General features: G+C 35.2%; 1 protein-coding gene across 1 annotated transcript; it reads left to right on the forward strand.

The window, feature by feature from the left end:
• The first annotated feature begins 2,218 nt into the window (after nt 1-2,218).
• Nucleotides 2,219-7,542, forward strand: LOC131991337 (lactoylglutathione lyase-like). Its single transcript, XM_059356715.1, has 6 exons — nt 2,219-2,554; nt 3,831-3,913; nt 5,142-5,282; nt 6,663-6,730; nt 6,816-6,905; nt 7,304-7,542. The coding sequence occupies exons 1-6, from the start codon at nt 2,483-2,485 to the stop codon at nt 7,396-7,398; spliced, it is 549 nt and encodes a 182-aa protein (XP_059212698.1). The 5' UTR covers nt 2,219-2,482; the 3' UTR covers nt 7,399-7,542.
• The last annotated feature ends 11,044 nt before the right edge of the window (nt 7,543-18,586 follow it).

Below are 18,586 nucleotides of genomic sequence, written 5' to 3' on the forward strand. Positions count from 1 at the left end.
ATTATTATGAAACAATAGTTGTAGCAGCTTCTACCAAGAATATCTCAGTTATTTTAGTTCTGCTGAACCTTAAATATTGAGATTATTGATCATTTTATTGCAGAAAATCAGCTTGTAGCTGCAGAAACTGTTGGAGAGAAACACTGTGATAATATCTGAATCTGTGAACATTTTTACAACTTCACAACCTAAAAAAAATCACTTTATTCTCCACATTTTGACTTTTTTCTTGAAGTGCATTCATGATTTTTCTCTTCCGTGAAGGAGAAAAAAAATGTCTTCATGCACTTTGAGAGAAAAGTTAAAATGTGGAGAATAAAGTGACAAGACAGAATCTCTGCACTGTAGCTTTTATAAACTATTGAAATATGAAACTATTGACCCAACATAAATCCATATACAACATAAGAACAACACATTCCACCAAATTATGAGAGGAGGAAAAAAAAGGCACTTCCAGAAAAAGGTTGAAATATTACGAATTAAGTCACTTTTTGAATTAATAAAGTCGACGACGAGATGTTTAAAGAAAATAACATAAATGACATAAAAGCAGATTATTATAAAACAATAGTTGTAGCAGCTTCTACCAAGAATATCTCAGTTATTTTAGTTCTGCTGAACCTTAAATATTGAGGTTATTGATCATTTTATTGCTGAAAATCAGCTTGTAGCTGCAGAAACTTGTTGATCTGAATCTGTGAACATCTTTACAACTCAAAAAAATCACTTTATTCTCCACATTTTGACTTCTGCATGATAAAAAAAGAGGATCAGGGCCACATGGGAGGAAAAATAGGGGGGGAAAAGAGAGAGAATATAAATAAAATAATGAGAATAGGAAAAAAATAAAGAGAATAGAAAAAAATATGAGAATATATTTTTTAAAAATGAGTATAGGGGAAAAATGTCATTATGCACTTTGAGAGAAAAGTGAAATGTGGAGAATAAAGTCACTTTTTGATTGTTAAATCCTCGTTTGTTTCTCTCCAAACGTCTAAAAAAATCACATAAAAATTCACATAAATGACATAAAAGCAGATTATTATAAAACAATAGTTTTGTTGCAGCTTCTACCAAGAATATCTCAGTTATGTGTCGGGGGATTTTAGTTCTGCTGAACCCTAAATATTGAGGTTATTGATAATTTTATTGATAAGAAACAGGTTCAAAAAGAAAACAATGTGATAATATCTGAATCTGTTAAGAGCTTTAATACTTTACCAACACGGAAAATCACTTTATTCTCCACATTTTGACTTCTGCATGATAAAAAAAAATCCTCCTTCCTGGTCCTGATCTACAGAAGAGGATCAGGGCCACATTGGAGAAAAAAATAATGAGAATATGAATAAAAAAATGAGTATAGGGGGAAAAATGTCATTATGCACTTTGAGAGAAAAGTGAAATGTGGAGAATGAAGTCACTTTTTGATTGTTAAATCCTCGTTTGTTTCTCTCCAAACAGTGACTGCAGCTCCAATCTGATCAATACATCTAAAAAAAATCACATAAAAATTCACATAAATGACATAAAAGCAGATTATTATAAAACAATAGTTATAGCAGCTTCTACCAAGAATATCTCAGTTATTTTAGTTCTGCTGAACCTTAAATATTGAGATTATTGATCATTTTATTGATAAGAATCAGGTTGTAGCTTGTTGAAAAAGAAAACAATGTGATAATATCTGAATCTGTTAACCCTTTATCAGGCAAAGAACTATATTTGGTAACTTCAGGTCATATTTTGAGAAAAAAAGTTGCAAATTTACTAGATTAAAGTGGCAAATCTACAAGAAAAAAAGTCACAGATTTAAGAGATTTAAAGTGGCAAATCTGCGCGAAAAAAGTCGCAGATATACGAGAGAAAAGTGGGAAAAAAACAACTTTTTTCTCCCAGATTCACCACTTTAACCCTTAACAGGACACTCATTGAAATACTTGCAAATTCCAAATTTCAACCCTAGAGAATATTGGAGGATATTACATACAGCCAGAATGTGTAAAAAAAAACATACGAAAATAATATTTTGAGAAAAAAGTTTACGAGATTGAAGTGGCAAATCTTCGAGAAAAAAATTTGCAGATTTAAGAGATTTAAAGTGGTGAATCTGGGAGAAAAAAGTTGCAGAATTACGAGAAAAAAGTGGGGAAAAAAACAACTTTTTTCTCCCAGATTCACCACTTTAACCCTTAATAGGACACTCATTGAAATACTTGCAAATTCCAAATTCCAACCCTAGAGAATATATTAAATATTGATCATTTTATGAAAACTTCACCATCTCAAAAAGTGACTTTTTTCTCCACATGTGGACTTTATTCTCCCCCTGCATGTTATTTCCCTCCCACCTGGCCCTGATCCTCCCTGGAGTAATGCATACCTGTCACACCTGAGGAGCTGAGAGTTCCCAGCAGCCCTTGAAGGCATCGCAGCAGCAGCAGCAGACAGTAGCAGCAGTGATCCAGAGGTCTGGAGCATGGAGGGCCGGGGAGGACTGTCTGACGAGGCGGTGGCTGCAGCCTGCCAGGAGGGAGACCCCATCACCAAGGTAACGCTTTATTTATTATTATTATTATTATTATTATTATTATTATTATTCTATTGAAAGAGGCGAGTCAGAGGACAGAGTGTGCTGAGGCTGTAAAGCAGTCAGACCTGTTGGCTTCAGGTGCTGCAGGCCACAAACACTCACACACTCTGCTGAAAACACACTTTTTATACTGGAAACTCACTTTTTAAAGAGATACATGTACATATACACATACTTCTAGTCACATGCACGCTTTAGTGCACATTTTAAAACATGTTGAGGGTTTTTAAAGGCTGTTTAACCTGATTTACTCAGAGAATTAGATCACAGCTGGAGCAGAGAGTTTCAGCTTCATGTGCCAAGATGTTAGAAAATCTCCACCTGAGAATAATGGAGGAGAAACTCGACACGACACGTAAATAAAAGTTATTTACAGAGAGGTTTTAGATTAATCACAGCAACACAGACAGACTGACTGTGTCAGCAAAAGTTTATTATATAATAATACTTTCTGTTAATATTTGAAGCACTACAAATCAAATTTTATTAACCTTTATTATATTAAAGTGCTGGAAGGCTTTTCAGAGATGCCTCTCTTATTTTTATATTTAAAATGTAAGGTTCACTGTCATTACTCTGTTTTATTTAGCCAATGTATTTTATTATGAGTTTTTAAATAATTCCCTTAATTTTTTAATTAATTATTTCCTTTTGTTTTATCAACATTTGCTGTTGACCACTGCGTTTTATTTTATTTTATTTTATTATTTTTATTCTATTTTGTTTTAAATGTTAAAAAATTTTGTAAATGATACAAAGTACAAACTCGTTTTTCTCAGCTCTGTGTAAACAGATTCTCAGTGAATATTTGTCTCAGAAGAAAAAACAACAAAAAAACCCTGTAAAAATAATAATAAATAAATAAATACGAAAAAGTAAAAAATAAACAATCTGTAAAACTGTTAGAAAAACCATAAGAACATTTTTTTTAAATAAATGAATATAAAACAGGACAGTAAAAACCTATAAAAAACTGTAAATACCTGTAAAAACCAGTCAAGAAAAACTGTAAATAAAATAAAATAAAATAAAACAGTAATAACGAGAAACTTCTCTCCTGTCCTCTCCTCTCAGCTCTGTGTAAACAGTCAGAAAGTTGAAATTCTGACGATTCTGCCTGTTTTTTTTTTACAGTTTCTACAATAAACTGTATTTTTGGCAAGTCTTTAACATATTTTTTCCCCTTTTTTGGCTGAAAGTGAGTGTTTGTTGTTTGTGACTCTGGTCTCTGCAGGACTTCATGATGCAGCAGACGATGCTGAGGGTCAAAGATCCCAAAAGATCTCTGGACTTCTACACCAGAATCCTGGGAATGACGTGAGTCATGTGATCATTATTATTATTATTATTATTATTATTATCATTATAATAATAATAATAATTATTATTATTATCATTGTCATTTTTTATTATTATTATTATTATTATTATTATTATCATTGTCATTTTTATTATTATTATTATCATTAATATTATTGTTATTATTATTATTATTATTATTATTATCATTATTATTATTATTATTATTATATTATCATTATTATTATTATTATTATCATTATTATTATCATGATTATTATTATTATCATTATCATTATTATTATTATTGTTATTATTATTATTATCATTATCATTATTATTATTATTATCATTATTATTATTATTATTATCATTATTATTATTATCATTATTATCATTATTATTATTATTATTATCATTATTATTATTATTATTATCATTATTATCATTATTATTATTATTATTATTATTATCATTATTATTATTATTGTTATTATTATTATCATTATTATTATTATTATTATCATTATTATTATTATTATCATTATTATTATTATTATTATAATTATTATCATCGTCATTTTTATTATTATTATTATTATTATTATCATTATTATTATTGTTATTATTATTATCATTATTATTATTATCATTATTATTATCATTATTATTATTATTATTATTATTATTATCATTATTATTATTGTTATTATTATTATTATCATCATTATTATTATTATTATTATTATAATTATTATCATCGTCATTTTTTATTATTATTATTATTATTATTATTATTATCATTATTATTATTGTTATTATTATTATTATTATTATTATCATTATTATTATTATTTTTATTATTATTATTATTATTATTATTATCATTATTATTATTGTTATTATTATTATTATCATCATTATTATTATTATTATTATTATTATCATTATTATTATTATTATTATAATTATTATCATCGTCATTTTTTATTATTATTATTATTATTATTATTATCATTATTATTATTGTTATTATCATTATTATTATTATCATTATTATTATTATTATCATTATTATAATAATTTTTATTATTATTATTATTATTATCATCATCATTATTATTATTATTATTATTATTATCATTATTATTATTATTATTATTATTATTATTATCATTATTATCATTATTATTATTATTATTATTATTATTATTATTAGTATTGTTCTACTCTGGTTCTCCTCCAGTTTACTCCAGAAAATCGACTTCCCTAAGATGCGCTTCACGCTCTACTTCCTGGGTTTCGAGGACAAGGCGGACATCCCGTCCAACGTCATCGACAGGACGGCGTGGACGTTCTCTCGCCGCGCCACCATCGAGCTCACTCAGTACGTACCACCACCACATACATGCTCATGATGAGGTAAAACTCAATGCTACAGAATACAACATGACCAACAACACAGTTCTTCCACTATAACCAAGTACATTTATTTATATATTTATACTTTTTACTGCACTACATTTATCTGACAGCTTTAGTTACTTTTCAGGTCGAAATTTAACATGAAAACATAAATATTAGTCATTATTATGATGATGAATTATTTAAAAAACTGGACACTGAAATACAGATTTATTAATGAAAACACAAGTGAGATATATTCCGGTCTAGTGAGGTATTATCCAGAATAATGAGGTATTATCTGGACTAGTGAGGTATTATCCAGAATAATGAGGTATTAGCTGTACTAGTGAGGTATTATCCAGACTAGTGAGGTATTATTCGGACTAGTGAGGTATTATTCGGACTAGTGAGGTATTATCCAGAATAATGAGGTATAATCTGTACTAGTGAGGTATTATCCAGAATAATGAGGTTCAATCCAGACTAGTGAGGTATTATCTGGACTAGTGAGGTATTATCCAGAATAATGAGGTTCAATCCGGACTAGTGAGGTATTATCTGGACTAGTGAGGTATTATCTGGACTAGTGAGGTATTATCTGGACTAGTGAGGTATTATTCGGACTAGTGAGGTATTATCCGGTCTATTGAAGTATTATCCGGACTAGTGAGGTATTATCTGGACTAGTGAGGTATTATCCAGAATAATGAGGTTCAATCCGGACTAGTGAGGTATTATCTGGACTAGTGAGATATTATCCAGACTAGTGAGGTATTATCCGGACTAGTGAGGTATTATCCAGAATAATGAGGTTCAATCCGGACTAGTGAGGTATTATCTGGACTAGTGAGGTATTATCTGGACTAGTGAGGTATTATTCGGACTAGTGAGGTATTATCCGGTCTATTGAAGTATTATCCGGACTAGTGAGGTATTATCTGGACTAGTGAGGTATTATCCAGAATAATGAGGTTCAATCCGGACTAGTGAGGTATTATCTGGACTAGTGAGATATTATCCAGACTAGTGAGGTATTATCCGGACTAGTGAGGTATTATCCAGAATAATGAGGTTCAATCCGGACTAGTGAGGTATTATCTGGACTAGTGAGGTATAATCTGGACTAGTGAGGTATTATCTGGACTAGTGAGGTATAATCTGGACTAGTGAGGTATTATCCGGTCTATTGAAGTATTATCCGGACTAGTGAGGTATTATCTAGCCAAGTGAGGTATAATCCAGACTAGTGAGGTATTATCCAGAATAATGAGGTATAATCCGGACTAGTGAGGTATTATCTGGAAGAAAAACTCAGATTTATCTTTAAAACGTGATCACTGATTGTGTGTGTGTGTTTCAGTAACTGGGGCTCAGAGTCGGATGAAGATCTGTCGTACCACAACGGGAACAACGAGCCGAGAGGATTCGGTGAGAAGTTTTAACTTTCTGTCTCAGTTCTGCTGCTTCTATCTCTCTGTGTGTTTGTATTGTAACAGATTGTGTCTTTCTGAAGGTCACATCGGTATCTCGGTGCCTGACGTCCACGCCGCCTGCAGAGTGTTCGAACAGCAAGGAGTGAAGTTTGTCAAGAAACCAGACTCAGGTGAGCCGGAGATGTTCAACATTCAGACGCATTAAAGAGCCTGGAGGTTGTTATTAGGGAAAAACTGCAAAAAAAAACCCAGTTTCCCTTCCTTACAACAATATTAATCATATTTATCTTTGACTTAATAATGGTGAAATTCTCCTCACGTATCAGTATGAATATTATAAATGCTCAGATCTTAGTAAAAAATGCTCTTTTACTTAAGTTCACCTCCACAAATTTAAGTTTTAACAGTAAAATTGTATATTTGAACCATTTCAGAATAATTTATTATTATTAGCACTGGTCCCATACAGCAATAGCTGTAGGGACCAGCACTTGACCTTGACCTGCACTAACCTGTGTGTGTGTGTGTGTGTGTGTGTGTGTGTGTGTGTGTGTGTGTGTTGGTTTAGGGAAGATGAAGGACCTGGCCTTCATCCAGGACCCTGACGGATACTGGATCGAGATTTTAAGTCCCAACAAGATGTACTCACTCATGTCGCCTTGAGACAAAGAAGACTTTTATTTTGAAATCTTTTATAAACTCAGTTAGACGTTTATTCTGTTTCCTGTTTGTGCTCCAGGTGCTCCTTTATTCAAAAAGAAGAAATAAATAAAAACAACAAACAGGAAGCAGTCGCGGTTTCTTCTTCTGTTGGGTCTCGGGAAGATGCTTCACAAATTATTATAATTGGAATTATTTTAAATAATTATTGTTGCAGGCCTGAAGACGTTTAATTGTCCAATATTTCACAGAAAAAGCAGAAGAGAGCGTGAAAAAATGTCTTCTTTAAAACAATATTAATCAGATTTATGTATTTGTATTAATATTTTAATCATCAGTGGAAGAAATGCTGAAATATTAGTAGAAAAATACACTTTTACTTGAGTTAACCTGCACAAATATAAGTATGAATACAAGTATTAACAGTAAAATTGCTCATTTTAGCCATTTCAGAATAGTTATTTATTTATTTTTTATTATTAATGTTACTTTTCTTACCTTGTTTTATTGATAATGTTGCAGCTGGTAAATGTGCAGCTCATTTAATCTACTTTACATAACGTAACCTTCAATAATACATAAAATAAATCATCATTTATTTAGTAACTAAATTGTCATAAGTGTAGCGAAGTAAAAGCTGTAATAGAAAAGTTCATGTGCAAAAAAAAGCCAGAAAAAGTCATTTTAAAGATGAATGAACCAACACTTCTCTAAATTATTTCCTTTTGATAGTAGAATTTTCGTGAAGAAAAACAAAAATAAAACACAAAATGATCAGAAAAAGACACAAAATAACGATAAAAAAACGTTTTCTCCACATATTGTACATATTAATGTGTTGTTTCCAGCCTCTCCTGTCCTCTCCTCTCTGCTCTGTGTAAACAGCCTCTCCTGTCCTCTCCTCTCTGCTCTGTGTAAACAGCCTCTCCTGTCCTCTCCTCTCTGCTCTGTGTAAACAGCCTCTCCTGTCCTCTCCTCTCAGCTCTGTGTAAACAGCCTCTCCTGTCCTCTCCTCCTCATGTTGTGGTACCACACTCTAAAAAAGTGTTGTGCTTAAAAGTCAAGAAGTTTTTTTCTGACAGATAAATACTAAAAGCAACAAACATAGAAAAAACTCATGTAACTCAAAATTTGTCCAAAACCAGACTGGGAAATAATTTGCAATCTTGTGGGACTATTCATTTATTCAATTAAGCAATAAAAACAACAAGCAATTAAAACAATGATGAGAAAACAAGCAAGACTTCATTTTAACAACATTCATTCTGCCCCTGCAAGGACACATATTACGTACACTGTAAAAAATAAATTAAAAAAATCTTGTTTTTACGGTAAAAACCAGTAGCTGGTTGCCAGAACTTTACCGTAATAAATACGGTGCAACTTTTTTAAAATATTACGGTAAAATGATATTACCACTGTTGATTTCACGTTTAAGATTGCCATTTTATTCCATATTTTACCATAAAAATAAAAAGTTTTTCCATCAAAAGAAACGCTGTTTTAAATTTTAAATTAAAGATTTTACCATTAAATATTACAGTATATTTCTGTTGGAGATATGGTGTTTAGTACATTTGGGAGGAAAAGTATTTTTACAAAAAATAAATGCAAAAATGATGGTTGTATATATATTACGTTATATTTTTGCTACAAACACGGTGCCAGAGTATTTTACAGTGGAGTAATGTATTTAAAAAACATAAAAAGTAAAAAATACAGTTTTGGCTGATATATACATTTATGGTGTTTCATTGTTAATGACACTGAATTAACTCATTTATCATTTTACGTCTTTTACTGTCATGGTTTAACAGTTTTTCACTGTAAAATCTACAGACATTTTTTACAGTGTAAGAAGCCAACATATATTTAGCTGCTGCTGTATTTTCACTTTGCCATCGTTCAGCCAAACAGCTCATATCTTATTTAAACTCTACTGGATTTATCCATAAAATGTCAAATCTGTGACGCAAAAAATATCTTACAGCTTTACTTTTTGGGTTTGTTGACGGTGGCGTAGAGGTCAATGGGATCAGCAGCAGCAGCAGCAGCAGAAGAAGAAGAGGCTCTCACAGTGCTGTAGGTCACCTCATCATCTTCATCATCAGCATCATCAACTCGGGCCTGGTGGGAAAGATCACAACTCATAAATACTAATTTTTCTAGTTTCTTGCTCTGTATAATTCTATGTTCCTTGTTCCTTTTTTATTTTTTTGTTATATTAGGGAATCCCACTATTCAAGCCCCATGAGGGTTTTTTGGGTTTTCCTGGCATGTCTTTATTTTATTTCAATATGTATATGGAATATATAAATTGTATTATTAGGGCCTCGGGGCAATCGCACCGAGCACTGGTCCCATACAGCAATATCTGTAGGGACCAGTACCAACAGCCTCATTGGCTCCCATATTAAAAACGCCGGAAGATTTATGAAAAAGGGAGATGTAACAGTTTTTTTTAGATTGCTCTCACAAAGCTATTTTTTCATTTTTATTTAAAAAAACAAAATATGTAGACGTTCAGGAAGAACTCAGGAATCTCAAAGTGAAGTTGGATCAATGATAGGTATTATGGTTTTGCCAAAAATGCTTTCTGTTCAAGGCCAGAAATTCCAGTCCACCTCTGCTGTCACTGTGCCGGAACAGGTGTCAGTTAATTCTGTTGATTGCTTTGATCTGATTGCCTTTGATCTTTGATGTGATAACAGTTACAGATACACACACACACACGTAACTTTATGCGATTTTAGCTACACACAAATGCGCGTGTAAGCGCGCACACTCCTCCAGATACACGTTTCACACACACACACACACACACACACACACACATTTTGAGGTTAAAGGGCATAGTTTGAAATCTCTGAAGAATCTCATCATAGTGTACACACACCGGCAGTAGCCCCCGTGGCCCTTTCAGAATTTCCCCAGAGGAAATGTTCTAGTTGTTCATTTTCTTTCTTTTAAAACTGTGCCAAAAATAAATAAATCAAATATACATAAATACTCCCGTGACCCCTCCAGAAGTCTCGGAGGGTAAAGAGCTGGTCCGTTGTTCCACGACCAGGACGGAAGCCGCATTGTTCCTCCTGAATCTGAGGTTCCACAATCGTCCGGAGCCTCCTTTCCAGCTCCCTGGAGTAGACTTTCCCAGGAGGCTGAGCAGTGTGATTCCACGATAATTGGAAAACACCCTCCGGTCCCTTTTTAAAAATAGGAACCACCACCCCAGTCTGCCACTCCACTGGCACTGTCCCAGACCTCCACGCGACACTGAAGAGGCGTGTCAGCCATGACAGCCCAACAGTGACCAGAGCCTTCAGCATCTCAGGGCGAATCTCATCCAACCCTGGCGCCTTGCCGCCGGACAGCTTTTTAACTACCTCGTTGACTTCTGCCAGGGATACTGATGAGTCTTCCCCTGAGTCTTCAGACTCTGCCTCCTCCACAGAGGACGTGTTGGCTGGATAAAGGAGTTCCTCAAAGTGCTCTTTCCACCGTCTGATGACATCCCCAGGTCGGGTCAGCAGGTCTCCTCCCCCTCTGAACCTCAAAGAGTCCAGCCTCTCACCCTGGGTAACAACAGAAAAGGAGAGAGTCCAGCCTCTCCAAGAGTTTGGTTCAGAGCCAGGCTATGTGTGGAGGTGACGCTCCACCTCCTCACAAGCTCGGGCTCCTTCCACGCCAGCGAGGTGACGTTCCACGTCCCAAGAGCCGCTGGGGCCGGGGTTCAGGGGTCAGGAGTCAGCACGCCCAGGTACCCTCCTTCGCCTGCCACCCGGCTCACACTGCACCCGACTCCTATGCTCTACTCTGCGGGGGGTGGGCCCACAGGTCGACACTTCTACTGTTATTCATGTGTCATTCTTCCAGAGTTACAAGACTAAAAATCTTCCAGATACACGTTTCACACACACACACACACACACACACACACACACACACACACACACACACACACACACACATTTTGAGGTTAAAGGGCATAGTTTGAAATCTTTGAAGAATCTCATCATAGTGTACACACACCGGCAGTAGCCCCCGTGGCCCTTTTAGAATTTCCCCAGAGGAAATTTTCTAGTTATTAAATACAGTCCTGCAATATAAACTTAAACTGAATTTCCCCTCTGGAATAAATAAAGGCTTTTTGGGGGTAATGAGGGTCAAAGGACAACGAGCGTTGCACCCCGGACAGACTGTAAATCCCTTTCAGGCAAATACAATTGACTTTTAATATAGAAATAGATTTCTTCTTAATTTAAATCAGTGAGCTTACTCTGGCTTTCTTTTTGGTCTTCTTGTTGAAGCTGATGGCGTTGTAGGTAACATCTTCAGGATCATCCTACAGAGAGAAAACATCATGTCTGCTCAGGAACATGTGGATCAATACTGACTCACTGAACTACACAACTAAAATCATAATTGTATGAATGTTAAATTATTAAATGATCAAACTCACCATGTTGTCATCCGTCTGCGTTTGGTTCTCTGAAAAGAAAAAAAAGAGTTTAACTTCTAATGTGAAAATCCATTTTTCTTGAAGGTTTTCTCTGTGAATGTTCTCACCTTTAGTTCTCTTCCATCTGAGGACAGCCACAGAGATTATTAGCAGCGCTGCAGCAGCCACAAACACACCGATCAGCCACAGCCACCAGCCTGAAGAGAGAAGAGACAAAGGTTGGTCACAGGTTTTTGATGCTGTGTGTTCTTGTGTTGTGTCTAAATCTGTAAATGTAGTTCTGTTCTGTTCAGTCACTACCTCCTTCCTTTGTTCCATTGTTGTTGTTCTCAGATGGTGGTGGTGTTGGAGTTGATGCTTTCATTGTTTGTTTAGTTGTTGTTGTTGTTAAGATGGACACAATACAAAAACAATAAGCAACAAATGCAACAATCATCCACATCAGTTTGAAGTGAGTTTAAACAGCTCATCATATTCTCACCTGGTTTCTCACCTGAGGACTGAGGAGGGCTGAAGGGGAACAGATACACCTCACCATACACAACATCTGTCACTTCACATTTCAATGAGTCGTTCTTTGACTTCTGATTGAAGTCAGATGTTGTAAATGTCGCTCTGGCTGAACAGCGACCCTGTGGTGTCTCTCTGTCTGTGACATCATTTCCCTCATGCAGCCACTTCACTGAGTAGTAACACACCCAACCAGCAGGTTCAGTCACAGAGCACAACAAGCTGACTGTATCAGCGTTCTTCTGTTCAGTGACTGGTGAAGATGGAGATATTGTGAGAGAAAAACAACAAGAGTAAAATTAACTTCATCACTGGAATCAGAATTATTGTAAAATGTCATTATTTTGTTTTAACAAGATAGTTCAACTGTATGAATTAAATACTCACTGCTGACAACAAACAGCAAAACATCATCATATTGTCCTGATCTGATCTTTCTGCAGTAATAATGACCAACATCCTCCACTGTGACATTCTTTATAACCAGAGAACATTGTTCTGTAACACTCAGTCTGTCTGATTTAGTTGCAGCATCTTTGTGAATCTGTCCACGATCAAACAGTGTGACGAACTCCCCTGAAACACTGAAGAACCAGGTAACTTTGTCACACTTCTTCTGATCATGTTCCACATTGACACAAGGCAAAGTAGCTTCATCTCCAACTCTGACAGTGACATAGGAATATTGCCCAGCTGCTTCTGTTGAGAAAATATAAAAAATAAACTAAAATAGCAATTGTGGAAGGAATTGAAGTGTGATGATAGTTTGAGATAAGTTTGTGTATCTTTGGTTTCAAATGTATTTGTATAGAACCATTCATACACATTAAAAACATTAACTAGACATTAAAAGCACCAGAAGCAGCACTGTGTCTCATCTTTGGCTCCAAGAGTTCCCTAAACTCACCACAATACAAAGTAAACTTGTGTTCTTACCTGTAAAGCTGAACAGCAACATCACAAATGAAGAAATTATAATCCATCTGAATTCAGCCATCGTGCTTCTCTCTTGGTGTCTCGCTCTCAACTGTCAAAGTCTCTGACCAGCTGCTTCTTAAAATGAACACAGGACACATGTTAACAGTAGAAGACGTCTTGTTCATCAAAGAGGAAGTTTAATGTGTGAAGATCGTTTCTAGGTTCCTCATTTTATCTTGGCACTAATTTATTAATTTATGTTTTCTAAGAAAGGAGAAGTATTCTGGTGAGAATGTGTCTAACAGCAGGGCTCTGCAGGGTTTACCCTCTAATGCTGACCAGATAAACATCACAAACACAAATTACACTAAGTAAAGGACAGATGAGGCAGGTTAAAGACAGATGAGGCAGGTTAAAGACAGATGAGGCAGGTTGAAGACAGATGAGGCAGGTTAAAGACAGATCAGGCAGGTTAAAGTAATATAAAGTGTGTGACGTCAACACTTCAGGGTTTGATGTGTGTATTAAAGTGTGTGCTTGTGTTTATGTGAAGTGTGTGTGTGTGATGTGTGTGTTTGTGAATGTATGTCTGTGTGTGTGTGTCAATTAACATTGTAGTGTGTGTTTGTGTTTGTTTGATGTGTGTGCGTATGTATATGTGCGTGTGATGTTTTTTTTTCAGTGTGTCTGTGTGTGTGAGGTGTGATGTGTGGCGTGTGTGTATGTGTGTGTGTGTGTGTTATGTGTGAATGTGTGTCTTTGTTTGTGTGTGTGTGATGTGTTTGTGTGTGTATGTGTGTGGGCCCATGATGTGTGTGTGTGTGTGTGTATGTGTTTGTATGCGTGTGTGTGTGTGTGTGTGTGTGTGTGTGTGAATGTGTGTGTGTGTGTGATGTGTGTGTGTGTGTATGTGTGTGGGCGCATGATGTGTGTGTGTGTGTGTGTGTGTGTGTGTGTGGGCGCATGATGTGTGTGTGTGTGTGTGTGTGTGATGTGTGTGTGTGTATCTGTGTGATGTATGTGTGTGTATGTGTTTGTATGCGTGTGTGTGTGTGTGTGATGTATATGTAATGTGTGTGTGTGTGTGTGTGTGGATGTGTGGTTTGTGAATGTGTGTGTGTCTGTGTGTGATGTGTTGTGATGTATGTGTGTGTGTGTGTGATGTGTTGTGATGTATGTGTGTGTGTGTGTGTGTGTGTGTGTGTGTGTGTGTGTGTGTGTGTGTGTGTGTGTGTGTGTGCATGTGTGTATCTGTGATGTGTGTGTGTGTGTGTGTTCGTATGTTTTGGTTCGTGGCTACAGATGCATTGTGTTAATGAAGTGTCCTCACAAAGATAGACGTTAAAGCATGTGTGTTTGTGTATTCAGGTCTTACCGTCATACTGGGGACCAGGGCTTTAAAGGACAAAGCGAGGACATTTTTCCTCCTCAGGCCTGTTTGAGGGTTCAGACTTGGTTTTAAGGTGCAGGTTATAATTAGGTTCAGGTGAGGTGGTTAGGGTTCAGTTAGGCATTTAGTGTGATGGTGAAGATTAAAAATATAACATAGATATCAGGATACAGCCTTCTGTTTGTCTGTTTACATAAAATGTTTGTATGTAGAGCACTTTACATGTTCACCTTCATGCTTAATCGCATATAAACAATTTTAACAAGAAGTATTATTGTGTATATAAAATAATTCCCTAAAATAATGAAGTAAGTCTGCTGCAGCTTTAATCCTTGAGGCCTCTTTAAAATTACCTTACACTTCACACCTTAAGGTCCCGAAACAGTTCCTCTCATACAAGTGTCATAAAAATGTGATATATAAATATTTTTTGTCACTTTCACTGCATCAAACCTTTAAGCAGCTTCCGACCTATGATAGATATGAAAATGTTTTCATTTATTTTTTCATTTTTTATGTTTTAATGCCCTTTTTGTCATAAGAACGGTTTCTCTCATACAAGTGTCATAAAAATGTGCTCTCGCTCTCAACTGTCAAAGTCTCTGACGAGCTGCTTCTTAAAATGAAGGCAGGACACATGTTAAACAGTAAATGACGTCTTGGTCATGAAAAGAGGAAGTTTAATGTGTGAAGATTGTTTCTTGGTTCCCCATTTTGTCTATGCACTCATTTATTTTTGTATTTTCTTTTTCTAAGAACTAAAGGATAAGTATTCTGCTGAGAATGTGGCTAACAGCAGAGCTCTGACCAGATAAACATCACAAACACAAACTAGAAAATTTCCTCTGGGTAAATTGTGAAAGGGCCACGGGGGCTACTGCCGGTGTGTGTACACTATGATGAGATTCTTCAGAGATTTCAAACAATTAATACTAGTAATGTTATGATACTATATAATATACAAGGAGCACACCTACAACAAGCATTCCTTTTCAAGTATTTATTTATACACCAACCTATGACCTTTAACCTCAAAATGTATGTGTGTGTGTGTGTGATATGAGGGGTATTTTATGCCAGCACACTATACTAAAACGCGCTCTCTCTCTCTCTCTCTCTCTCTAGGTTTGAATGATATCAAATTGATATTTAATGGTAGCAAGGTTGAAAGGGATAATTATAAGAATTTCAGCTACTTAAAAATAGCAATAGTAAAGTGCAACGCTCACAGCCAGTTCCCAGCTTTGCGCGCGGACATACAGTTCATTACGCACCAGCTGTAATTAGGTAGGTTTACCTGCCTGCAGATGCCATAATCACTGTTATCGCTGAATATTAAGTAGCCATGCGGACCTATCTAATGAATATTCAGTAGCCATGTGGACAGCAGTCTCTTCACAATATGATTCCATCGGACCTTATATCTACACTGTTTAACCCAATTCGGCACCTATGCACAGTCCCATTATGTTTTACAGGCATTTGTAGTTAACCAATAAGGTAAAACATTTTGTTTATGCTGCATTTTGCTGACTTTCACTTCCCTTTGTATCGTGCATCAGGCACTTCCCTCAAAACAGCCTAATTAAGCCTCAGGTCTTGGCCGGAAAAACGTTAAGTTTATCTGGTACGTACAAGATAGTCTCTCTCTTCATCTATAAGTTATGCTTTCTTATAAACTGATCTAAACTGATAAACTGGTCTGAGGCTAGAACCATCAGGTAGAATCACTTATTCTAATCTCACTTTGGACAAAAGTGTCAGCTAAATGAAACGTAACGTAAAGTAACTTACTTCTGAACTCGTGACTGTGGAGCCCAGACTGCTTCAGTTTCAGGTTTCATTGTGTTTATGTTTTGGTTTGTGGCTACAGATGCATTGTGTTAATGAAGTGTCCTCACAAAGATAGACGTAAAAGCATGTGTGTTTGTGTATTCAGGTCTTTCCATCATACTGAGGACCAGGGCTTTAAAGGACAAAGCGAGGACATTTTATCTCCCAAGGCCTAGATATCTAGAACATAGATATCAGGATACAGCCTTCTGTTTGTCTGCATACATAAAATGTTTGTATGTAGAGCACTTTACATGTTCACCTTCATGCTTTATCGGATATAAACAATTTTAACAAGAAGTATTATTGTGTATATAAAATATTTCCCTAAAATAATGAAGTAAGTCTGCTGCAGCTTTAATCCTTGAGGCCTCTTTAAAATTACCTTACACTTTACACCTTAAGGTCCCGAAACAGTTCCTCTCATACAAGTGTCATAAAAATGTCATATATAAATATTTTTTGTTACTTTCACCGCATCAAACCTTTAAGCAGCTTCCGACCTAAGATAGATATAAAAATGTTTTTATTTATTTTTTCATTTCTTATGTTTTAATGCCCCTTTTCTCATAAGAACCCCTGATTATCTAAAGGGCAAAAACACAAAATATGCAATATTTTAGAAAATAAGGTGCAAAGTGGAATATTTTGGGTGAGATTATTACAGCCTTGACTAGATCAATAATTGCTAACTCCTTTATATCAATCCCAACACACCAAGACCATTTTTATGGTGTTCAGCTTTATCGCCATGCATTTTGCAATGTAATAGAACCAGGCCTCCATAGAAACTGTATGTGATTTATCTCTGCTGCCCCTGGTGGTTTGAGGGGGTCATCACACCTAAAACCTATTTTTCATGTTTTTTGAAGGGAGAGGCTTAGAATTATTAGGTATTCATGGGAAAAGTATTATATTATGTCAGGATTACAGTGTTGAAAACAATATGTGTTTATAATGGGAGTCAATGGGACCAAAACGGGCCTTAAGGGTCAAAGTGTGAGTGTTATGAGTGTCTCCTATTCTATACACCTTGGAAAAGAGGAATTTTGGATTTTTTAAAATTATAATAAAAAACAAACCCTTGCCAAGTTTCATCCAATTAGCCTTTAAACTGACTGATACATTGAGAATCAAAAACATAAAATTAGCTGAATGTACACATTTGGTTCCTAAAGGGCCTTGAGTGTTAAAGAGAACCAGTAAATCTTAGAATAAAAGCAACAGGAATCCACTTTAGATTGTTGGTTCAATTCAACTTCATTGTTCAGTGCCAAAACTGACAACATGCAGAGTAATGTACATATAGTACTATAAAACAGTAGGTGATGGATATGAATACACCAAGATATAAACAGCATGAACATGTGCAGCAGTTACAGCAGGCAGTGCAGGTATAAGTATAAAATATATCATGCAGGTGTGAGTACAAGATATGCTCTTAATGACACATTATATAGAGAATAAACTGCATTATATGAATACTGTGTATAGACTGTAGATCAGATATTTACAGTGAGGACAAGAATTATTAATATGTTTGGGTGGGTGAGAGTTAAACAATGACAAGTAAACTAAGTTTCACCAACAGGGGGCGTCTCTTAATGTCAGATCAGATCAGAACCTGAGTGTCTTTGTCTGGCTCAAAGTTAAAAACTAATACAGTGGAACAAGAAAGACAATATTTCATTATTTATTTGTTTCCTACATATGTTGAGCTGATATCTACCAGCAGTGGACTCTGTGCTGAGTTGATGTTGTTGATCAGTGGAGTCTGATGGAGGCAGAAGGCTCTCCAACGTTTTCATAGTGCACCGTACCTTCATCTTCATCTTCATCATTATGCTGCTGTGAAAAACAAAAACAACATACTTCAGATTCTGCATGAAAACAAATATTACACTGAAAAAAGTCATCATTTTGTTGTTTAAACTCACAATGTTTTCTTCCATCTGTGTTCTGTTCCCTGAAAAGACAAAATAAAAGAGTCAACTTTAGCTTCTACCATAAAAATCCAGTTGAATTCAAACTTGCTTTTTTCAAAAGTTTCATCTGTGAACGTTGTCACCTTTAGTTCT

Source organism: Centropristis striata, chromosome 18 (genome assembly GCF_030273125.1).
Source record: "Centropristis striata isolate RG_2023a ecotype Rhode Island chromosome 18, C.striata_1.0, whole genome shotgun sequence".
NCBI lineage: Eukaryota > Metazoa > Chordata > Actinopteri > Perciformes > Serranidae > Centropristis > Centropristis striata.

Excerpts from the sequence above, each read along its gene's own strand:
- LOC131991337 (XM_059356715.1), top strand. The coding sequence starts at position 2,483 with ATGGAGGGCCGGGGAGGACTGTCTGACGAGGCGGTGGCTGCAGCCTGC. Across the intron at positions 5,283-6,662 it reads GCCACCATCGAGCTCACTCA|TAACTGGGGCTCAGAGTCGG; the intron begins GTACGTACCACC and ends TGTGTGTTTCAG. Across the intron at positions 6,906-7,303 it reads TGTCAAGAAACCAGACTCAG|GGAAGATGAAGGACCTGGCC; the intron begins GTGAGCCGGAGA and ends GTGTTGGTTTAG.